The 25,867-nt window shown below is 38.7% G+C and overlaps 1 protein-coding gene across 1 annotated transcript; it reads right to left on the bottom strand.

The window, feature by feature from the left end:
- hibch (3-hydroxyisobutyryl-CoA hydrolase) lies at window positions 1–25,074 on the bottom strand. The gene is made up of 14 exons (XM_018696642.2): window positions 25,067–25,074; window positions 24,786–24,828; window positions 23,795–23,926; window positions 23,075–23,159; window positions 22,882–22,962; window positions 22,645–22,697; window positions 14,425–14,503; window positions 8,146–8,291; window positions 7,150–7,236; window positions 6,926–6,984; window positions 5,822–5,903; window positions 4,615–4,734; window positions 4,305–4,338; window positions 1–3,880 (listed from the first exon to the last, which is right to left on the bottom strand). Exons 1-14 carry the CDS (start codon window positions 25,072–25,074, stop codon window positions 3,765–3,767), a joined length of 1,125 nt encoding a protein of 374 aa, XP_018552158.1. The 3' UTR covers window positions 1–3,764.
- Window positions 25,075–25,867: the final 793 nt, after the last annotated feature.

The following is a 25,867-nucleotide window of genomic DNA, read 5'->3' as shown; positions in this document are numbered from 1 at the left end:
TTGTTTTATACAGTATGATTTACATGAGAGTTTATGTTATAAAGGTCTGGTGTTCATCCACTGGACAGAGGGAGAGAGTTTAACTATATGCCGAGGCTTTGGACATCAAATTGTGAAGATTTGTACACAGGTACTCAAACTGATGTCATTGGGATTTACCCAAAATTCAAGTCACACTGCAAGTGAAACTGCTAAGAGCACTTAAGAGGACACTTACACTATCACACAACTATTTGCAGTGATAACCAGCTTCGATCAATGTTGTAGTCACAATAGGAGGTTGGACTATTCTAACGGTAACTGTCCAACACAAGCTAATAAGCCATAAAAACAGTGGCAGGTAATTGTCACCACATGCCTTCTTCCCAGATCTTCTCTACTAAAACAGTAACAGTGTTTCTTTATTGATATAACATTGGTCAGTATCAATAAATTATAGTAAAATATGTATAAGTGGGTGGCATGGGGGTCACAGCAAGAAGGTTATATGTTTGAACCCTGGTTCGCGCAGAGCCCCTGTGCCAGCTTCTTCCCCATAGTCCAGCAACAAACAGGTTAGGTTAACTGGGTGACTAAATTGTAGGTGTAGATGTGAATGACTGAGTGGTTGTTTGTCTGTATAGACTGGCGACCTGTCTAGGGTGTACTCTGCCTATTGCCCACTGTCAGCTGAGATTACCTCCAGCCCTGCCCCCCATCCTGAAAGGATAAGCAGTAAAGATAATGGGTGGATGGATGAGTAAGTCCCATTGTCAGCTGTGTCCATTTTAGCGAAGTGCACCATCATTTTTACAAGCTGTATTGTTTAGGTGAGCTGGGTAATGAGCAGACCCATCCAAAAAGTGAACAACTAAAACATCTGTACAGATTAATTCTTTGGCTTTTGCCAAACATGTTGTGAAATCACTAAAGATTAGGGATGACACTGTTCTCTACATGCCATACTCTTAATCGGATGCCATTTGTTTTGCTTCAGATAAAGTGACAAAGGCTAATCTCACTGCTGTGTTGACAACTATGTTGTGTGAATGTCAGGATCTACACCAAAAGGTTGGTTTCAATAGCACAAGAAAGAACTGACTGCAGTATGAAAACAATGTGTTTGCCAGAGGTTTGTCAGTTCATTTTACGTTATGTTGATTTTTCATTAATTATATTCAGAGTACTGAATCCAAACCAGGTGATGGCAATCTATTTCTTAGGTTATACAGTACATCAAACATGTTGCCATAACGCTGATGTCAGGCTTAACTAATGTTGCATTTCCAGTGTGATGTCACCATGGAGAAGTTCAAATTTGACAAATTGTGGTATCGTCTGTGTTTACAAATTCACAAAAGGTCACCTTTTTAAACTCTGGCACTGGTCAGGTCTTGTGGTTGTCTAAAAGAAATACAGTGAATTTGATTTTCCTTCTTCAGACAGCCAGGCAGACACTGTACCTGCTCTGCAAAGAGTTTAAAATCTGATCCAGTGTGAACGCCTGTCTTCATTCAAACATTTGTGTCGTCCAGTTGATGCTATTAACACTGACCAAAAGGCTGCCAGTGCTTCCTTTTTAAAAACTGTGATTTATAGTTTCAAAGGTCACTCATTTTAGAATATTTTATACCAGCAGGTGTTTGGACAGAGAAGGGAGACGCTGCTGCTCCTGTACTGGCCAGACTCACCCCACACACTTTTTTTGTAGGATTTCTTAATCAAGAACAGGTTCCCTGAAGTGTGGGGTGGTAGCCTTTGGTGTGGTTTATTATTAATATAGCAAACTGTTATTTTTATGATCAGTTAACCTGTCAATTATTTTCCTCATTAATAATTTTGACTATGAAATGTCAGAAAATAGTGAAAAATGCATTAAAACAGCCACTGTTTCCACGCTTTGTCTGCTGCCAAATAAGTGAAACATAACCTCAAGATGCAGCTCTGTAAGAAGATACATGTCAGCCTGTGAATATATCATAAAATAACTTAAAATGAGTGACATTGTGCTTATTCCTAAGTACAATATTCATTTAACTTCCGTACCGTACATAAGTGTAACAACTGACGATGCCAATAAATCAAACTTATGCCTTCTATTGTTACTGAAATATTTCATTACTACTTTCCAAAACTGCAACTTCACAACAACTTCTTGGGTATTTGTAAGGTTGAGATACACACACGGGCTTTCTAACATCTTAGTGGCAAAGACTGTCTCTGCAGTATTTGTTTAAGGTACCTGTCAAACAAGACACACGGATGTGCAGCATCCTGTATAAGCAGTGGGTTAAAAGTTCAGCAGCATGAAGGACAAACAAAGAGATTCAGAGATAACTGTCGGCCAGTGCTTGTTTGAAGAGCAAATGGTAGCCATAAAGCATGGAGGTTTATCCGTGACGCCGACAGGAATACTCAGACTGTGTTCTCAGTGTTTATGGCAGGTTATTGTCTAAAGTATGTGGAGGTCATCCTGTCCACTCAGTGAGCTGCTCTGAAGGCATCACTGTTAAGACTGAAAGAGCTTTAGACTGCATGTGGCAGCCCTGGTGATGCCTGATGAGTATGACACACAGACTAGAAGAGGCTGCTATTGAAATGAGATTGACTGTGTTCATATAAAACAGGTAGGGAAGATTAAAACAGACGAGATAAAGGTGACCCATACTATAGACAGGATTCAAGCTATTTCCAGTATGGGATTTTTGAGTTTTGAGACTGAAAGCTTCTTTATTCTTCTTCTTTATTATACTTTCCGAGCTTTATATCTTAGCAGCAGCCTAATGCCTTCATGCTGATAACTAAGGCACTTTATAAAGACAGGTCATTGTTTTACAAGAACACTTTAGGAGCTCATAAAAGAATACTGCCCTCAATAACTAGTTCTTTTAAACACAAGATGTAGGAGCAGTTTTTACCATTACATTACTGTTTGCTGCCCTCTGTTCCAGTACCAACGCCCCACCTGACTCTGCTCTGGTTGTCTCATAAATAATGCAGCTAATGAAAACTAATGTTTGGAAGGTGATTTCATTCCTACCACCAAAACAAGACGATCAGAGGAAGTACTAAGTTACATAAAAACACAATATATCGTATACAGTACATTTCAGGCTCCTGAAACCATACTTGATTTCTAAAATGCATTTTAACAATCACATAAATGCATTCAGAGCAAATACTGATATAATCTACCACCTGTCTTGGGAGTGTGCTTTGAATATGTCAGTGAACAACTTTTTTATTCATCATCTAAAAAGAAAAAAAGCTGTAAAAAGAGGAAAACCACTGAAATCGTAACAATGAGTTATCTGTATTAGTGTCCACTCTGCAGAAATACTGATGATACTGATCCATGTCACATCAACAAACACACACAGAAAATTTAATAAAGCACTCAGTGGTGAGATCACTTTACCACACCATGTCCTCATGTATACACCAAGCATTTTTTATGTGTGACACACAGGGCATCTGTTTACCTACCTCTTCTGCTACTATTTTCAATTTCTGGCTGTGAACATGAATCAGATGTTGTTTTTCTCAGCTGCAGAAATAGCCTGCATAAGTCTGAATTTTCCTGTAAAATGTCACTAGAGCAAGAGAAAAAGTTCTACAGTATTTAAGGGTACAGAATCAAACCATTATGACCTATCTATGTACTCAGGAGTACAGTCCTCTCAAATGACCATAAAGGGATAAGGGGACAGGAAGCAGCCGTTTACAGAAGGCTTAGTGGTGTGTGTTTGAAGGTGGGAAACAGCTGCTGGGCTGATGGGAGAAAGTCAGAGAGTCAGATCCCTCTCTCCCAGCGAGGAGAAGCAGTGCTCCAAGCTCTCATCAGACACTTCCTCCACCGTTGACGGATTCCACTTGGGATTCTGGTCTTTGTCGACCAGCACTGGAGACATGCACAACATCAAGACATGGAGAGGGGAAGCAGATGATGTGACTTAGCTGCAGCTAAGAGGAGCAATGACTAAATCTATGACCTCTCTTAGCCTTTACTTGCAACCAAACATCTAGTGACATTGTGTTTAGAAAAAAAAAAATCTCTATTAAAGCTCTTGGACAGCGGAAACACACACAGAATCCCAGCACCTGACATAGTAATTGCTGGCTAACTGGAAGCATTCAATAATCCAAGTCCCTGCAGATACTGTGTAATATGGTAATTTTATACAATGAGGCAGAAAACTATTACTTATTTACTTCTGTTCTTCATAGCTTTCTGTGAAATCCATATAAATTATGTTGCATCACTGAAATCACATCAACATCCAGCCTTTTCCCACTTTTTTTGCCTGTGTGCTGCAGTAACTTACCGGCTCGTACACCCTCATAGAAGTCACAGCCCCTCTGCAAAACAACACAAACAACCCCATCAGATGACACCTTTTTAGATACTTTACTTTAGTACTCAACACGTCAAGTCATAACCTAAGTCAAAAAGCTGTGGTGGATGATTAAGAATGAATTGAAATGAAATTCTCAAGTTGACAAATAATTTACTAATTCTCCCATTCCTGTGCACTTATGATTACTATCAGGGTGAAAAATATGAATGTGAAGCTAATGTATATTGATTGTTCACAAGCTGATGCTCCAGTTAGAGTAAGTTTTTTTTTTTTTTACCATGCAGGCCTGGCTCAGTCGATACTCCATCACCAACACGTCCTGCAGGCTCATAGAGGCACCCGCCTGCAGCTGCTTATAGGTGATCTTTAGGGATGTGGGAGACATTTTGGACAACGTCTGGAGGAGGAGACACAGGGAAGTTTTACATTGACTGAGCCTTCAAATGGAGAGGCTGTGGTGGATAGCTTAATTGGTGTTTAGGTTATTTAGCTGTAAAATATCAGAAGCAAAGCATCATGTAAATAAGGCCAAAGATGGCTCTGCATTTTTAATATTGAAGGCAGGACAGTGAGTCTGTGGTGTAGTAGTAACTGAGGAAGTGGGTTTATTATAAATATTTGATGGCTAAGCTGACTGCCATTGGCTCCAATTCAGATTTTCATGGTTTGAAAGGATACTGGAACATAGAATATTTGTAGAGCTTTAAAAGAATTATTAAATATGAACTATATTTCAAGAGTAACAGATGAAATAATAAGCAGTGAGGCTCATATTAACAACTGGCTAGTGGTATTGTACTTTAAATCCTGGAGTGACTAGTAGAGGAACAATAAGGAGAGGGGTGGGGTAGGTGAGGGAGGGGCCTAATCAGAGACGTGCACTGTTCCATTGAGGTTGCACACTGTCATTTACAGGTTCAATCTCACCAGAGTATCCTGCTGTGAATGAGGTGATTTAAAAAAAAAAAAACAACAAAAAATCAAGAGAGAAAATCTGAGTCATGTCCACGAAAACAGTCAATTTTAGTTTGATCGAGTTATGGAATAAAGCCACTTGGGTCTGCTTAGCACACTGAAAGTCTCTCAGGAGGGATTTTGGTCCAGGTTTACAAGACACAAGACTAACAAGACTAACCCCATTAAGTACTTAGTCCGAGGTAACTACTAATACTACTACTACTGACATATACTGCCAAAGCCAAATAATGCTCTGGCTCCACTCCAGCGCTGTCAGTGGGAGTTATCTGATGCTGGGATCGCAGGACTACAGAGAAGACACATGGACAGAAGTACAACAGTTCTTTGGCACTACTCTCAAATAGTCTGCATAACCATAATATAAGTGTACATGTGTTCAAGACCGCTGGTGATAGAAACATGGACGCTTTCACCAAACCTCTGCTCTAGTGTTACCAAATATCTGTACAGCATTATATAATACAACGTATTATGTCAGTGATTCTTATTAAGCTGCAGGAACATACCTCAGCCTGTTTCTTAGCGAACTCAGAGCCATCTGCCTTCAGATTTTGCATTATTCCCTCCACACTGCTGGCGCTGAACAGCCTTGAAGGAGGGAAACACCAACATGGATTCAGGTTTTAGCTCAATTTACCTTCATTGTAACTGAAAAGAAAAGGTAGATATTCTTCAAAAAAAAAAAAAAAAAGAATTTCCCCATCTTTCACTGTCTACTGTGATGCTCTGCTTTTAGGGAGTCCAGCTTTGAGGCATAAGTCAGGTGATCTTCTGTATTTTTCTTATTTAACACAACACAAAAAAGAAAAGACCAAAATGTCACCCTCTTAAAATAATTACCTAAGTCATTTTTTCAGATTTTTCAGGAAAAACAAAAAACTGAACCACTTGTTGAATATATGATATTTACTAACAATTTTAATCAAAACAGTTATAACAACAGATGCTTACTGACATACAAACCAGAAGGTCAGTCAAACATGGAACATGAGAGAATTAAATAACTTAGGCAAATTAAAACTAAAAAAGTCACACTCTTGACATAGGCAATTATACTAATGGGGGTAGAATGGCACGATCTGTTTAACTGAGGATGTAGGCAATTTTACCAGAGGTGGCCAACATCATGAGGAGATAATTTAGGTTTAGTATTTTTGTAAAAAAAAATGACTTAGGCAATTATTTTAAGAGGGTGATGAAAACCAACAATGACCTCATCCAAATAACAAGTACTGTCTGTGTCTAAAAAGCCTGATATATTTTATTCTGCTGTCCCATAGAGCTCCATTGCTGTCCATAAAACCCATCAATGGGCCACATGGTTTAGCTACAGCACCAAATCCACAGTTAAAAATAGCCCCCCATCAAACACACAATTTGCTGTGCTCCTTTTGAGTAACATCTGCTAAAACCCAGTGTCCAGCTGTTTTTGAAGATGAATGAATGCGTAAATGATGAATGGGCTTGGGGCTGAATGCCACAGACAGACTGAGAAGGAGTAACAGTATAGGTTTTGGTCTTTTCATGGCATTTATTGGCAATAAAAAAGTAAGTATTATTATACTACACTTACTATAGAACTACAGAAAAAGCAGAGATTCAAGGCTTACCTGTCAATATCAGACATGTGCTTGTCCAAGACAAAAGGTTTATCAGAATCCAGACTACTCTGTGTAGCAAGAACACAATAATTATCAGCACAGACATAAGCTGAGACTCTCAGGCGTTCACATGTAAACAAATGTATGAGGGGCAACTCACTGCCTACTAATGCTGTTTTGGATATTTTAAGTTCAACCCTAGTTATAAGGCTTAAATGTGTAAATATTCCAACCTTGTTCTGGTAGGTGTCTAGCACCCTGGTGACATCTTCAGCAGAGGGAGACTTCAAATCCACCAGCTCCTTCTCGAGGTCTGGGATCTATCGAGGCAGCATTGAAGATTTGAAATGCTTGTATATTTTGTCTGTCTGTGACAGACTATTGATTATACAAAGTACTAGGCTAGATTCAGTTTTATCATTTGGATGCAGGATTTTTTACTCTTAAAAATAAATATTATTCTGGTCTGAGGAATTAATTGACAGATTTCTTTTGTGAATATATGTGCAGGATGGAAGGAAGTTATCAAAGTTTCTTTTGGGTTGAATTGACAAAGAAAATGAAAAATGACATGTGAAAGAGCTACTGTGTAGGAGTCCATTAACTGGGATGGTCCTGCTTGCAAATTAACCAGTAGCACATTCATCAAATTTAGGTTTTATCCTCAACAAACAGACAGACAGCTGAAGATTATTACTCTTGACCAAAGTGGAGTTTATCTTGTTGCCATTAATCTGACTTTTCCTTCATTACTACTAAGACGAGAGGTTTTTCCAACCTTGTTTTTGGTCAAACTTTGCTGCAAATACTGTCTATATAAACTAAATCCACCCCACTGCTTGTCCGTCCTGAAAGTCAAGGTTACAGTCTCAAAAGTTCTGACACCCGCTGTTTTGACGTAATGCCAACAGCAAGACAAACACAACCTGCCTCTGGACCAGCCAGTGTATTTTGGCACCTATAAACAAGAGAGGCGCCCAGTGACTCAGCATCCAGCTTTCCAGTGGAGCTTTGACCCAACGCCAACCATGTTCCTGTTCTGCACTCGTCCCTGCAGCACCACTATCATTTGCACTCGAGCTGTGCATGGGCTGTTAAGTAGTTTAGATAATGAACTGAAAGCAATGTATTGGTAAATATCTTTGCTGTTTGGTTTGTCAGGGTTCGTCAACAGTCAATATTTTATGAGTACACAGTGAGCCTATCTTTTAACATTGGGTCATCTATACCTTCTTAGACTCTACGAAGTGAGTGGCGACTCCAGCTCTCTGTACATCGCGTCCCTTGAGACGAAAGCCCGTCAAAGCCAGAAACAGACCCAACCTGCCCCGGAGCCTCGGCAGAAAATATCCACCTCCCACATCTGGGAAAAGCCCTGTCAAAATAAAACAGAAAGTTGTGCATTTGAGCGCATTTTTGTACAATGTCAATACGCATGCACATCAGGAAGTAATATAACCATATATCTGTTCACCCTGTCAAAAACCTCACCAGTAGCACAACAATTTAGTGTGTGGCACAGACTCAAAGGTAGCAAGGTTTCCTTAAAATGAGATAAATCCAAACATATTCAGTTTACTGTGGTGGAGGACAAAGCAGCAATATGCAAAGTTGGAACCAAGTGATGTTGAGGCATTTTTGCTTAGAAAATACTCCCAAAATGAATCAATTATTAAAATAGTCGCAGATTAACTTGACTGACTAATCTGTTAATCAATTTATTGCTTAAGCTTCCTAACAAACATACTGTTGAATTGATGTGCTGAGTGTAAAAAACAATGTTTAAATTACACCAGATATCAGCACTGTCCTCCACATTGTCCCACCTTCCTAAAATATGTTCCTGCCTCACCCAGAGGTAATTTACACACAGTGTGGTTAAGTACAACTGTTAACAAAACTAATGACTGCTAACACACTACCAACAGCTAAACATACATTATTATGACTATTAATCATTATGAAATCTCTCATCAGGATACACAGGTCTAATCTGAATACAATTCATATGTATTATTGATAATGTTTCCATTTGATTTCAGTGGTTTTAACAGGAAAAGAGATTCCACTGGTCACTGACAGCTTTGGTAGCGTGCCATTATGCAAGAAAGGGGACGTGAGGGAGAGAGGGATTAGATGAGTTGACCTGATTCAAGGCTGAAAATGTAATATCATAAATGCGTCAGATTATGGCTGTTGTTCAGAATGCTAGCAGGGCCGGGTTAAATCTGTTAATCCCACCACAGAAAGGGGTTAACTTTAACACACAAGGGAGGGGTATGAGTGTGTTTGTAGGTAGTTTGTGAGGGAGTTTAGAGCCACAGCTAACAATTTTTTTGTAGTTAATTATTATACTGTTTATCAATTAATCTGTGGATTATTTTTTTTATACTTTATACCATTTTCCTTTGTTTGTCTGGTCCAGGCACTGTTAGCAAAGGTCAGAGCCCATTGGTTCAAACAGCTCACAAACGGCTCAGTAATTTCCTAAAACATCTGGGCACTGCAGTTTTTATGTTCCTCAGATGGGAGGAATGTATTTGTTGTGAACTGTTTTTATCTGTGGATTAATACACATTTGGTGCTCCAGTGAGTGTTTACAGCAGCAGGACAGCATGTGCAGGATTAAGTCAAATAAATTACAGTATGTGTGTTCACTGTAATGAGAAAACACACAAAATATCATTGTCATTATGAGCAATTCATTGTTGGTTTTAGGTTTTTCTTGATTGTTGATATAAAACAAAAAATAAAAAAAGTAATTTATAGCTAAATGGAAATTTTCTGCTAAATATTTTCTGGAACATTTTTCATAAATTTAATAAAGCCTTATTGCTCCAGTGGTGAATCCTAATAATTGTGCCACACATTTGCACCCCTCATTGTAGGCCCAGCCAGTCATCTTTGACCCTGTCTTTGAGGGGCTGATTGCTGAATTATAAAATGTTGTTGGAAGTGGTGGGAGAGTGGTAAAAGGAGGGCCATTAATAAATCATGGCCAGGGCCCTCTAACGGGCAGTGTAAGCCCTGATCATATGATGGAATTCAGAAAGTAACAGTGGATAAAGCCCTTTCCAACCGTTTATTTGGCCATCATGAGCCGGTTTATAAGATGCAAGAGTACGATAGAGAGTAGAGAGTACAGTACCATAAGTAAGGCTGTCTATATTTCATAATGTTAGCCAAGATACTACTTTATCTTTTGATTATTAGACTTACTGAGTATTCCTGGGTTGTATTGGATTATTAAAAATGACTGGGAAATACTGGATCTGGGAAGAGGTGAGCAAGTAAATGTACATCTCTAAGATAAATATGATAAATATTGAATAGTCAAAGGTAGTGGTTGTAGAAATAACATCATTATTACTGTCTTTATTATTATCACCATCATTATTATGGCAGCAAAGCACAGGTGATGACATTACTGTATCTAGGTGTTCTAGTAAGATGCTTTTGTATTCAACTGTATTTTTCCCAAACGTTCCCATATTCCACCAAGCCATGTGCTGACACATGTTGTCTACAGCTGCTTCATTATCACTGGCTCGCTGTGCTGGGAAGCAACAATTTGAGATCCCTCACTGGCTTCCCACCCACCAAAGACCAAAGAACGAATGAATAGATGCACTTGAATTATTTGCACCTCGGATAATGTTGTAGTCTCAGGACACTGCATATTAGGAACAGCTATCATATCAAACTCTTTTCACACTTCTGCCACATCTATTATGTAAATGTTAAGGGATGTTGTTGCTACTCTAAGTAATTAGGTCACACCTGCATGCTTGACTTGTACAGAATACATCCTCTGCAATCAGACACTACATCATGTTTTATCCACCTTGTCACTTTGCATTATTTACTTGTATAATGTCTATATGTGATCTTTTTTTTTTTAATTAAATACTTTGTGACATCTAATATTATTGGGTACAATATAAATAAACGTAATTACATCCTAGTGAATACATTTTTAATTGAGATATTCTCAGTAGGAAAGAAGGGACAGCTGATGTTATTCTCTACCAAATGAGTGGCAGTATCAATTTCCTGCGCATAAATTTCAGGTCTACACACAACTGTGGTGTACCCACACTGAAGTTTTCACTTATTCTGGTTGTGACCTTTCTCCTGTTTTTGTTGCAGCTGTTAGGGACTCAGGTAATTTTAGCATAGCCCCATTCAGCTTCAACCTAAAGACGTCTAATCAGCCAGAGGAACTGCCTGGGAGTCAAATCCATTATGGCTTCAAAAAAGGACCAGGGACAAAAAACAGAATCTGAGGCGCATAAATCAAAACATGAAATGCTTTCTTTAAAAAAGCCCTGCACACCCACACAGGGTTTTTTTTTCACTTCTGGGTAATTACACCTCTGCTAACAGAGAGAGTGAAGGCAATGTCAATCAACCACAATCTATAGATGGACATACAGTGCTGACAAGGAGTTTAATAAGTCAAAATAAAGTGAGAATTCTACTGTGCTCTACACCATTTTGGGACTGGAATTTGTCGAACTTAATTTCTGTATAATACTGGCATATGTCAGTGGAAAAAGCCAGACTCCACAGTGTGAGTGTAGTTACAGTAAACTCAGCACATAAGAGAGGCTCTTGAGAGGCTTCCACTCCAGGATCGGGGCTAAAATAAGCATGTAGGGTTCTTGTAGCAGCTGCGATCTCTTGTGAAAATGCTGCTTCCAAAAGGAATCAGTCCATGTTTCTGATTGCAGAGAGGGTGTGCTGTTAATGGTGGTGGAGAAGCCTGGAAGTCGAGTGGCGTTAGTAACAACAATAGTGACAATGTGTTATGACCACAGCAGCTCAGAGGAGGATTAGCCAAGATTTCCTGCTATTGTGCCAAAGGAACTGGAGAGTTTAAAAGACACCAGGAGACTCTTGCTTTTTTATGAGCATTAATAATGAGACTAAACTGAATGTATTCGCCTTGTTTAATGTGCTACTCCTCTGGCATGTATTAAACCACACCAAGGTGCATGTGTGTGGATTAAAGGAAAACAAACACATGGTTGGAAGAATCAACACATACAGACACACCCTGATACACACACAGTGCATGTCACTCATATAGTCAGTCCTCAGCCTGTACAATTGCATTATCATCCCATTTCCTCCCACTCTTCATTGTGGCCTTGCCTTGGAGAAAATCCCACAGTAACTATCAGACCACATCAGCGAGAACCTCAGCCTTTTTTTTTTCCTTTCCGTTACAGTCATTTCCTGTTCGCTGACAACATAATCTTCATCCTCAGCCTGCTCCAGAACATCTGAGTCAGATACCACGGCACAGCACTACACATCAGCTCAAAATTTATCTAAGCCAAGAATGCACCAGAATAAGCTTGATGTGTAGGATGACGTGAGAATCCTTGGAAGTTTGCAAGTTTTGGCACTGAGTATATGCAATCAATTAATCAGAAAATGAACAGATTCACATGCAAGCTTCAGACTATCAACCTATCCAACTAACCAATTAACCTCTGTGTAAAATACTCATGGTATTTCCTACTTGTCTCCTGATTCTGACTGAAATCTGGGCAGAGAGTCAGTCAAATGTTTCAGGACCACCTCAGGACCTCCATTAACCATCTGTATGAGTTCAATACACTGACTGAGATGACACTGAGGACATTAACTGTCCTGTCAGATCACAAGATCACTGCAACTGACATCCTATTGTGATTAATGCTTTGGTATACCACAGTTCTGTAATTAATTTTTATAAACTTTATTCCATCTGGATTCAAGTGACAACAGACTAGTTTATGCCATAATGTCAGCTGCAGTTAGTGGTTAGAGATTTGTTACTAATCTCCTCAGCGCCTCAGGAGAAGACCATCTGTCTATAGGAGCCAATTAGTTAAAGAGCAAACTATAGCTTAGTATGTTGGCAAAGGCCATTTACACACCAAAATAAGTTCCTGATAATTTTTATAGGCACCAAGCCATTTAATCACTGATGTTGTATGATGATGTTTTGCATGATCAGATATGATTATATTTTACTACTGTTTTTGCTAAGCAGTATTAGATGTTGCCAGATGAAGTTTGCAAGTTTCAAGACTGTGTATGTTATAAGCATTTTGTTCTTAAGATTTCAACCTTTCTACAATGTAAAAACACATGGCATTAAATTAAAACATTTTTGATCTCTAATCTTTATAAATGCAAGAATTTTGGGTCCCATCTTTCCTCTGGTTGATGCAATACATGTTTTGTTTTTTTTTATATATTCTCCTGGACTACTGGATAAAATAAGTGTGTCTGTGGGAAAGCTGCAGCTGAACTAGCAAAATACAGAGGCCTGCTGTTTTATCACTATGACATGTGTGTCCTGTAGTCAGAGCTTTGTATGCATTTAATCAGCTTCTCACAGCAGATCAGAGGGGTTGGATCATACTGCTGAAATCAATATAATAACAGAGATTGCAACGCTTCTTGGTCGATCCAACGCTTTGTTCTGCAATATCTCAATAAATAATGGCTTTTGTGCAGACACTTGGTGGTCCCCACAGGATGGAACCTACTTGCTTTGACTTTAACTGAAATGACTTTGGTGATACTCCGACCTTTTATCATGTGCCACCTCGAGGTCATTTTTGGTTCACGGTCTACAACTTTTGTATGGACTGACATAAAATTGGCCTTCATGTTTCATGCAGAAGGAATTGTAATAACTTTGGTGATCCCTTAACTTTTCATCTAAATCAACCTCAGATCAAATTTTCAATTTATCCAACAGTTTGGTTTACGACTAAATGTGTTGACATAATCATCAGCCTCAGCTGTGTTTAATCTTTGGTGCTACGCTATCTTATTACTTAGGAGATTTTATTTGAACATATAATGTGACGGACTTTTTAATGAGGGCATACACTGCAGTTTTGACATTTACTTCACCATAACTGTTAAAGATCAAAAAGTAACCTTGGACCTAAACTTCTATCCATCTTACAGTTATGTTTCCTTAACCATGGGGTGACCCGATGGCCCAGTGGTTAGGGCACATACCATGTGGGTGCATATGCCCTGAGCAGCTGGACCTGGAGCTGACTCCCAGCCGGCCGGACACCCCCATGCTCTCTTTCCCTGCATTCCCTGTCTCTCTCACTATTATTATTAGAAATTATGAAAAAAAACAAAAAAAAACAAAAAAACAAAACACTTTCCTTGACCACTACATCCCCACAGAACTGCTAGTGTGGTTGTAGACTTATATTTTCAGTCATTTCAGCTGTCAATCCTTCATATCCATTATCATCAGGATGAGGCTATCTTTCTTATCACATACTGTGCTGAATACAGGCTCAGATATCGGACAGCGACCAGTGTCTATGAATACATATGAATTGGATCCAGCTGGATCAGCAACTGAAATCACTGCTCCTACATAATTAATGGGCTAGATACCCACTAACACTGATTAATCTCATTACATTAATGTGGGCCAACCAGTGTCCCCTTCAACTGCAACTCGACAGTCTTACCGATGGCAGTCTCCGGCATGGCGAACAGCGTCTTCTCGGTGGCCACTCTAAACCGTCCATGAACTGATAGACCAACACCCTGCAGGTGGAGGAGAACAAGGTTTAAGAAAATCAGGAAATCAGGGCCATGATGAAAAGAGGATGAAACAGGTTGGGCAAGGAGAATATGCAAATGGGGAAAGCAGGGCATAGAGAAAACATTAATAACAGTCACCTCTACAAAAAAAAAGAAAAAAGACTGAGCTGAAGTTTGAGATGGAAAGTGCTGACTGCGGGGAGAAAAAAAAGGAAACCAGGCCGACCCTGCCGAGGTGTGTGTGTGTGTGTGATTAACGTGTGTGGCTCCCAGCAGAAAGAGAGGTTAAGGCTAATGAGCAGCACTATAACACTAGCATTGTATTATGGCTGCTATGGCTGAGGAGGTAAAGTGGCCGGCCACCAATCGGAAGGTCTGTGGTTCGATCCCCAGCTCCTCCAGTCCACGTGCTGAAATACCCTTGGGCAAGACATTGAACTCCAAACTGCCTCCGATGTGACATTGGTGTGTGAATGTGTATCTCTGTGTTAGAGAGCACTATAGAATAAGTGCTGTATGAATCTGTGTGTGAATGTGACCTGTAGTTTTGAGTGGTCGATATGACTAGAAAAATTAGCATTATAATGTTACCATGGAAACAACATCCCGTTGCATTCATCCTGGACTTATTTTAGGGACCATACAATGTACATACAAAGACAACCGTGTGTGACCATATATATATATGACACTTGTAGACAGCATAGCTCAGTCTGTGTCCAGATCAGCGAGAACATAAATAAACTTGAAAGAAATACAGTCACACAGAAAAACACACACATAACAAATGGTAAAGCCTAGGTAGGAACCACGTCACATAAAATTCTGCCAATAGATAAATCAATAAGAACAACATTTCTCAATGACAAACACAAAAAAACGTATAATCATTAACTTATTTGTTCAACTGTCCTTTATCCAAACAGCAGAGGACAAGAAGACCAAACTCTCAGTCTTCTGATACCCCACTGAAGAGACAAGGGTGAAATGCAAGATGGATCAATAAAAATAATCAGTTAAAACAGTCATAAAGCAAGAGACGACACACACAAAATGGGTACTGGACTGAGCTAAAGAGGATGATAAATTCTCTCCCTGGACAGGGTGTCATCCAAAAGTAATCACATTACTCCACTGACCTTCAGTATTCTGATGATTTCTTATTAATTAAGTGATCATTCAGCCACAAGAGTGTGTGTTTCTAATTGGATGCCTAACTGTACCTAGGAACGAGGTCATTTACTGGTCAGGTCAGAGGAGACAGTGGTGATTAATGACTGTGGAGGGTCTGCAGGTAAATCCCGAGGGCTTCACGTCCACGTGTTCTAGATGATACTGATGATAAATTTGTTAATGAATTCTCATATCTGGTTTGTGTCAAGGTGGCACTGTTAAGTCACGTAAATCTGCAGATTTTTTCTCTTTTAACTGTAATTATGTAACCCTAACCCTAACCCTAACCCTATTCCTACATAAATAACACAATATTTTTGTTAAATCCCTTGGATTAAAGCTGAAAGTCTACACTTCTTGATGGCTTTGTTTCAAATCCATGGTGGTGGTGTATACAGGCAAAATTATGAAAATTGCGTTACAATCCAAATACTTATGGAACCGACTGTAAATGTGTATTAATGTCTCTTTCCCTGGTCCCAGCCACTACAAAAGTCTGTCAGGCTTTACAGTTAGATGATATCACACACATTCATAGCTTTCCTAGTCTCTGGTAAAGTTACATGAAATCTTCATAATACAATTAACAGTGGGTAATGTGGGTAATGTGGATGATGTGACTTTAACTAACTCTGAACTAGCTGAATGATTCTTCTGATTATCTTAAGGAGGTTAGTGGAGGTCTCAGTTTATCCCGGCTCTCATGACAGAATCCAAAAGTGTTTTTAACTAATGTTTTTTTAGTGACTTACAATATACTACTGAAATATTATACTATATACTTATTATATATACTATATACTTATACTATTCTGGATGTTTATGCAGCACTAGATTATTATTATTTATTTATTTTTTTACAAAAACCTCTCTTAGTCTCTTAGATCTGCTCTATTTAGCTCTTAATTACATATCCTGTGTTCTCTTTCAAGGAAAAGAAAAAAAAGTACCAAAAGGAATTATCTTCAAATCATTTCAACTGTGTGACACTGACTAACAGACAAATAGCAACCTGAAACATAACACAAAAAGTGCCAAAATTAGCTTTCCAGCTAGTATAGGAAGTTCTCAAGTTTATGTCTTCTTCTTTGGAGACTAAAAGAGCAATTCTGAAGCACTGCTCATGCCCTGTCAGTAATAATATTAACAATGTCTACAAAAAAGGGAGGACAAATTGTGATTTCAGTTGCACTTAAATATATCTATGTTACCAGCCCACCAAAGCTTGACTAGAATAAAATGAAAAGTTCCACAAAGACAAACAAACAAAAATGAGTAACAAACAGCTACCAATTTCATCTTAAGCTCCCATTAGCTAGAGGAAAAGGAAAAACTCCAGTCCACAAATATAACTTCATAATTAGAATTAAAAATGAAGAAGCACAAGATAGCTGAGAAGCTACTGCAACTGACTTTAAAGAGACTGAGATTAACTGAGGTCACTCTGTCTAAAGTGCACCAACCTCTCTGTCATCAGCCTGTTTCTTTAACCTTGACACAAGCTGAAAGCTGTGTTTTGTTGATCCTTTGTAGCTGAAGTTATCCTGCTGCAGGGATGTAACAGAGCAAAAGAGGCTGTGTCTTTAACCAGTCCTTGCCAACTAGCCCTTCATTACAGAGTGCTGCTCAACACGAAGCCACACTTACAGCTGTGGAGGGCTGTCACATTAGGGAAAGGGTGCAGATAAAGAGGTAAACTGTGGGTAACAACTGCCACTCTCCATCACTGGAACACTTGAGGACAATGGCTGAGTCTTAAAAGGTTATAGACAGGGATCTTTACTCCAACATAAGGACTGGAAAGCAAACACTGAAAGCTAAAAGCCACAGTGGCTTGTTGTGTTATCAATCAGTCACTGGTAATGATTAACAACCTTGTCATTACATTCATGTTGTGCTATGGGGCAGTGCAACAAAGTCATTTTAATTAGGACTTGTGAGCCAAGCTTAAGTTTTACTGATGAGATAAATAATAAAACACAGTAACAACACTGGAAAATAAGTGTTTAAGCATTTTATACATAGAGGTTTTTTCTTGCATGTTTTCAAGACATTGGGAGGAGGGGAGACATGCTAGGAAAAGAAAAGTAGCAAAACTCAAACAAGCAGCTCTGTGGACATACAAATTTAAGGACAAGAAACTGCAGGCAAGAAGCAGCGAACAAAGCAGAGTGAATAGTATAGTATAGATGAACAGTAAAGATTCCTAACAATTACTATTGTATGTTCAAAATCCCAAAATATTAACTTTTTTAAAGATATAAGACATCTGTAAGCTGATCGCTGAAAATATTTGGTTGATTACTTAAATTCTTATAGATTCTTTTGATCAACAAATCAATAAACTAAACTGACTAATACACTTCAGATCGATTTAGTCAGCTAGTGCAAGACAAATGTGGTGCGCTGTGGTGCAGTCAATCACCACGGTGTTGCTCAACACAAAACAATTTACCTGGCGAATACTGGTACTGTAGGAAATACCCAGAAACAGTATGGAAAACTTATAGATGTGGATTCACTTAAAGTCAAATATACATATGTAAAGTCAAGTCAATTTTATTTATATTTTGCTGAAACATAAGAGAAATTATCTGTGGGTACATAAGGATTCCTGTTGATGAAATATTGACTTCAAGCTACATTTGAATTTAGATTAATAAAACTATAATATAGCACTGTACACAAATAATATAATAAGATGCCACCTGCTGACGGCTGAAGCACTGCTAACCAACAATTAGTAACAAGCTGCCTTCACCTTGCTCTTGGCTAACAGCAAAAAAAAAAAAAAAAAAAAAAAAAAAAAAGGAGAGGAACAAGTACAGAGCCAGAGAGCAGTGCTGCAGGGTTTGCCTTGAGGCTGTGTGACAAATGACCACAGAAGATTAAAAATATCTGATCACTGGAGACTTAACAGACCTCTGTTAAGAGAGTCTGTGCTTCTGAAGGAGTCTGATCCCAGTACAAAAAAACCCAAAACAAAACAAAAAAGGGATAGAGAGACAGACTGTGATTTCTATCAGCTTAGGACATGAAATACATGATGACTGCTCTTTGTCAACACGTTGGCACTTGGGCTGAGGGCAAAGACAGGCACTGAGTTCATTTTCTCTTAAAAGACAATAGCTGTGCAGAGTGGAAGTAGGACATGATCATTGCTTTTTTGTTTCATAGTGAAAATTGGATTCAAATTTCATTTATATATCATATTTTATTTTTGAAATGCCCTTTTCAAAACTCAGTATTTTTTTTTACAATAGCTATTATTATCATTTTCACTATCATAATGACATTTCATGATCACATTTTTATGTCATAAGTGCTGTATCCAAAATAACTCACACCTTCTCTACTCCCTATACAAAGTGAGATTTTTGGGTGCTTGTGAATCATCACTCTGTATCACTTTCTTCCAGTGGTGCTGCTGCGTAGCGACCAGGGCTCATGCTTGGTGCAATGTGCAACACGTACACAAACACTGTAGTATTTAGCATTCTTAAGGGTGTTTTTTTTTGTCATTGTCATGCTGTTAGTGTCTACATATACATACAGTATGATATACGTGAAGCAATTTTTTTGTTTCAAATGCATCCTCTGCTGCTGGAGCCTATCCCAGGTGACACTGGACGAGAGGCGGGGTACCAATTAACCTAACTTGCATGTCTTTGGGCTGTGGGAGGAAGCCGGAGTTCCCAGAGAGAACCCACGCAGGCACAGGGAGAACATGCAAACTCCACACAGAAAAGCCCCCAGTTATTTTCAGAGTTTACTCATTTAATATTCAGGGTTCAATTTGAGTAATGTTTCAGCAAAACATCTAGTGTTCCTCTTGTCTTCATCTATTATTAGATACAGAATGAGTCATGTAAAATGGAGTGAACTTGAAATATAAGATAAATTAACCACATGCATAACAGCAGCCATTTCCTCCAGAGAGAAACAAACAGTGCAGAGGCAGACCTTTGCAGAAATGAGAAAGAAAAAAAACAAAAACAAAACAACAACAACTAAAAAGTCTCTTCCCAAAGATCACTGGACGCACCCAGAGGAATGAGGGACAGTTTAATCTCACATTATCTGAGTTTCACCATAAAAGTAGTGGAACATTGTTACGTGCTGATGTGGTACCACCAAGCACCATATAAGAACATGTCTCCAGATCCTGCTGTAAACAATGGAAATATAAAAAAGTCTGCAGAGGAGCATGTTTATAGCTCATGCTTACAAACAGAACAGACTACAAAATTTATACCCTAGGAGGCTAAGAATGTGGGGCAGTTCATAAAGCCCTCATTAGGATATTTTGCTTACTTAAAAAAAAAAAAAAAAACCTGAATGAACAGGTGAGGTGAAATCCATTAAAATGATGTAGAATCATTGCATGACTCTCATCTCTACATTGGCACCACATCTCCTCTTCAAGCAGAGCAGAGGAATCAAATTTAGCAAAATCTGAAATTAATAGCAGTGTATGAAGGTGGAAAAGCCTGCGTGGATAATGCAGTAGCCTTTCAGCTGGTGTAGAGACACACAAGTGATAGATAACAGCTATAAACACTTAAAGAGAAAGTGACGTCTGTTTGAAAATGCACAACATGCATGTTGCCTTACTTTCCACATCACTCTTGCACAAAGTATTTCCTTTCAAAACAAATGGGCACCTTCTTGTAGGGATGAAAATGTGGTCAGAGATTCTTGTTGGCTCTCAGTATTGCCTTCTAATTAGATGATGTAGACATTAGTAAATAAGAACTCCAGGAGACAAAAATTACAGTCATACAGCCCTGGATAAGTGTCCATTAAAAGGGGCAGCCACGCGCTACTACTTACGCCTGCCCCTTTGCAAATGTTTGAAATCTGAAGAGCAAACTCAAACAAGCTGAAAAGAAAAGAGAGACACAGTGTCTGCTCAAATGCAAAGCACAGCAGTCATGGATTAATGACACTTCAGCATTCACCGACCTTAATTCTAGGGATTTTAAACTTGGAGAGCAATGAATGATGTGCGTGAGATGAGATCCCTGTGATGTAAGAGTGTGTGTGTGAGTGTCTTTGACCTGCTAATGACGTGTCGTTATTCCCTGTTGGTTTGTTATCATTAAGGCAAGAATACTTGTTCGACGTGGGAGTTCTGCCCCGAGTTCAGCGCAGATCTGGGAACAGAGGCTCTTGGTGCCTCTCGGACTTTTCCATATATAGAACTAGCCTGTTTTTAACCACTACGCACATTAAACAGCCATCACCCTGAGGATGGTTTCTGTCAACATTAGTGTCTTTGTGTCGACATGACAGATAGTAGACTTCAAATCGCTGTATTCCCAGAGCCATAAATCCATAGAAAATCCGTAGAAATAATTCAGCAAACATCACAGCTTCAAATGTTTTCTGCCGGGATAATAAACAGAAGTGATTTAAACCCCATCACATGGTGCAACGTACATCAGAACCAAGCAATAGCTGCTACTACTGTGTGTCACCCTATATTGTCTTTTCAGTTTTGTTATGACAAATAAATGATAGCTTCTGTGTCTCCGGAGAAAGGAAAATAGTAAGCTGGGATGTCATTATCATCACGGCTGTCTAAACACAGGAAAAACAAGCAAAGGAGATGATTTTTTGCTTCAGCTTCGAGCATGCATCCCCCTGTGAATTTCCCTTTGTGAAATATTTACTACACTGAGAATACTAATAAAAAAGTGTTCAAAAAAGGCTTCTGTATTGGGAGTCCACAGCAGCCCATAAAGTTAGCAAGTAGTTGTTGAACATGGTGGAGAATTTAGCAGCTAAAGAGCCACATATTGCTCTCTGGAGTTGGCCAGGACCAATACTGGACTTTTATCTGTCAGGTTGCTAGAAATTTTCTATGTGTGTTTTGTTCTTCTATGCCCTTTATGTCAACAGAGGACAAAACCCACATGCTGTCATTGTATATCCTAATTCCCTGTACTTGACAGAACTGAGCAGACAGAAGAAGAGACCTGACATCCCATCCAAAACAACACCACACAGGCATCAGGTATAAACAGCAGCAGTCAAACAAGAATACAACAGCTTAAAAATAACATATCGACTCAGTTTTGAAATCCAAAATACAAAAACTAATAAATCATTACCTAATAAATCACCAAGGTTGTTTGGGATTTTTCTAATCTTGCTCAACTTTTAACAAATTAGCAAAATAAATCAGCTGATCTGTACCAAATACTGCAGTAAAAGTACTTCTAAAAAGAAGAAGTACCAGAGTATATATGTAATTTTGATGGCCAGTATTCAAAGAATGAGGGTAGCTGTTGTGCAATAGGGCTTGTTAGGTCCTCACACATCTGCGCTACACACACACACACACACACCACACACACCACACACACACACACACACGATGAGTAATGACCAAGAGTAGACACTGGTGGCTGTGAACGGCCTCGGTGACACTTGAGGAGTAAAATCACAGTCAAGGTCACAGCAGAAGAGATGGGGGAAAAAAGAGCAGATTCATCCAGAGGCCAGACTTCTCATCTGACCAAGTGGGTTAAACAATGTAATAATTTACAGAGCTTTCCTATCAAAGTCATTCCTGATAAATGAGCCTTTGTGCAGCTCTATCTGAATAACAAAGCATCATATTTATTGCAGGGCAAAGGTACCAATTCAAATTCTGACCATATCTGACACCTGGAGGGAAAAAACACAGTGGCAGCAACAATGCTTTGTCACTTTATATTTTGTCCAATTAGAGGCCACCTTGCCAGTGGCAGCAAGCAACAGTGGAGGATGGTTCTCTACTGACACTTAGTGGCAAAACTGAATATCACATCTCAATCAAAGAGAGAGTCACATGATAAATCTATGATACTTAGCAACAGGAAGGAAGACTTTCCCTCAAAATGAACAAATATTTAATCCAAAAAGAAGGTGTATAAGCAAAACCTAGCCTTGTAATATAAATATATTAAAATAAATGCACTTACCCCTCCCATTGTTATTCCATCAATAAGGGCGATATATGGTTTTCTGCACGTTCCTTGCAAGATGAAATAAAATGTGCAAAAACAAAAAGGAAAACTGGCTTTAGGCATATAAACTGATAAAGCAGAGCTTTGACTGTTTGAAATGTATAAGCTGTGACAGTAAGTGAATAAATATCAATAGAGAACAAGTAAAATTGATAAGACAAGTGTCATTGTCATTGAAATCATTAGGCATACCTATAGCATTGTTGAGAATGTATTCCTCACGGAAAAAGTCCTGCGCAAGAGGGTCACCAACCTTGCCTGCTTCCGTGACCGCTGACAGGACAAAAACAGACGATAAAATGAAAATGAAGCGACATTTTTCTGCTGCAGTTGATGTTGCACATAAAAGCTCTGCATTGATTCAATCTGCAAGGCTGCTGCCTACCTCTGATGTCTCCACCAGCACAGAAGGCTTTTCCACCTGCTGCTTTGATAATGACAAAGTCAGTATCATTGTCTGTTTCCCATTTCTAGAAACACACACCAGAAAAAAAAACAAACAAACAAAAAAAAAACATAGCAGCAGCAATTTAACAGGAGATCATGATCAGAAACAAAACATATGTCAATGTATATGTATATATATATATATGATATGTTAATAAGTTCAAACAAGGTTAAGTATAGCCTTGAGTTTAGACAATTCAGAAGTTTGAAGAACTGCAGCTATTCAAGGGTAATAATAATAATATTACTGAGAATAATGTAATACTAGAATTGTTCATCTCAGTGTATTCGTAATTCAAAAACTAAGGTCTGTGAGGATGTGCCTCAGAGAATTGAAGGATCGCAGGCGAACTAAACAAATTGCAAATGATGCAACAGTTGTGTCCTCTTAACTGTTTTATTCTAAACATTTATATGTTCTCATATGCAATTATATCAAACCTAATTACTTTATCACAAAGTTAAAGTACAGTACAGTCTGTAACCTGTTATGAAAGTGTAGCAGTTTGGGGTAAAATTGTGTGCCTCTGTAACTCTTGAGATAATAGTAGGCTTTTACAATCAGTAACAAACTGCTGTAACAAATGACATTTGACCCACTTCCGGTCCCTGACATTTGCTCCGGTTGAAGTTTGCATTAACCAAGATTTCCACATACCTTGAGCTGAGGGTAGATCTGTCGGATCATGGTCAGGTTGAGGGCATTCAGCACTTTGGGTCTGTTCATGGTGATCACACCGGCTCGGCCCACCTTCTCCAGGAGAACCTCTGGTTCCACATGAGTGGACATCTGGCGTAAAATGGAGACAATAGGCAAAATCTGTACAAATCTTTACAATGGACTGTAAAACAAAAAAGAGCACGATTACTCCAATAACTAATAGTAAAGTGAACAGAGTATAACAAAAGCATATAAAACATAAAGAATGAATGGTGACATAAAATCCCATCCATGACTCAATTATGACAGAGTAACAGACAAACTAAAGAGCTAACTAAAGAGCGACTGTACCAAATACAGTTAAGTATTGTCTAACATAGACTGAACTAGTACATAAATAACTTGAAAACTGTGAAAATTGTAGTTGGCCTCCCAGGCGCCACACAGAAATTTTTAACATGCATCATAAAACACATGAACAACATCATAAAGCAATCTCCATTATGTCATTATCAGATGAAAAATACATATCACCAACAAGGTCAAGTGAAAGTCTTTAAAAAAAAAAAAAAATCATGATGTCATCTTCAATTCAGTGTACTTTATTTTGGTAGGATAATTCACTTGCTATCAATACTGCTGTCCAGGAATTTGTGGGTATAAACTGTACATCAGCAAAGAGGAGCTGAAATACATTAAGCATTTAGTGTGAGATATGTGTTGGAATTTACACAGCAGAATCTTTTATCAAATGTTTGACATGTCAGTCAGCCCTAGTTCTTAAAAAAGAAATTAATGATGACAGAGTTAGATTAGATTATATCAGAAGTGAAGCCAGGTCCAAGACAGCTGACCTTAAACAGCAATTTATCAGTTAATTGGCCAAAACCAGTTAAAAAGCAACATCATAATTCATTCACTTTCAAATCGACAAAATTCACACAAACATACAAATCAGTATAATAGTATATAAGAGGGGTTTGCTCACCATGTGGCCCTGGATTCGCTTCAGTCTGCAGAGGGACCTCAATCTGGAGGAGGAAGCCAACAAAGGGTGGTGATGGATATCAATGACTGTACAGACTGCACACACAGAATCTGCTTTGATTCCACAGGCTCAGAATTAACGTATCAATTACTAACACAGGGGAACTGGTCGTAAAGTCCCCCGAGGTTCTGCCGTATATTGCCCATACAGTACATACTGTAAGTTAGCCTGCAACCTACACATACCTCAGCCTGTATTCATCATGTCTGACATTCAGCTACATTTCCATCTTCGTTGTTACATTTATGTCCACATACTCGGCAGGAAAATAACACTCCGCCGTATAGGTTGAGCTGCAGACGTCGTCGCTTAGCACCTACCTGTATGTGGATGTCAAAACGGATTAATGACATTATTTCTTTCTTGTGTATTGTCGCCAAAACCTGCACTAAGAAGCACAGTTTGCTTTTTCTTGCACTCCCCTCTGAAGTTTTTGCGTTTACTTCCTGGTAGAGCTACACCTGATTGGTCAGTGTTGATGACGCCATGGTGGGCGTACGCACCATCGAGGGAGACTAAATCCGACCCATGTTTGCACCGCACTTCCACCTACTGTGGAGAGGAAGCACTGACTCTGGAGTTTTAAAGATATGGAGCACATTTTTGTCAGTACGTGGCGCTGGAGAAGCAATAGTGAAAAACTAAAGCTGCATTATAGCAGCTACAGTTTGGAGGATCCTGCACTTATTATATTACATAGTATATACAGGGAAATGTACTATTTACACCATGTATTTTATTGACAGCAGCAGTCACTAGTTGCTTTTTGAACAAATTTACAAACCAAAAATTGGAAAATTTGATTTGCAAGATGTCAAGCTATTCAACAGTATACAAAGTAGTTTAAATTAGATTTGCCTCAGTGAGCTACAATATTTAAATGCTAAATACACAGCAATACATCACTGGTAAAAAAAAAATAAATAAAAATAATAGAAAGGCCACTCTGAATAATAATACGATACATTCTTTGACTGATACTTCTGGTTGCATTGCCCACCACTAATTACAACTACTGTACA

The sequence above is a fragment of the Lates calcarifer genome, linkage group LG1, assembly GCF_001640805.2.
Source record: "Lates calcarifer isolate ASB-BC8 linkage group LG1, TLL_Latcal_v3, whole genome shotgun sequence".
Lineage (NCBI taxonomy): Eukaryota > Metazoa > Chordata > Actinopteri > Centropomidae > Lates > Lates calcarifer.
Note: the sequence above shows the minus strand (reverse complement) of the source record. Positions and strands in the feature narration are given on the sequence as shown.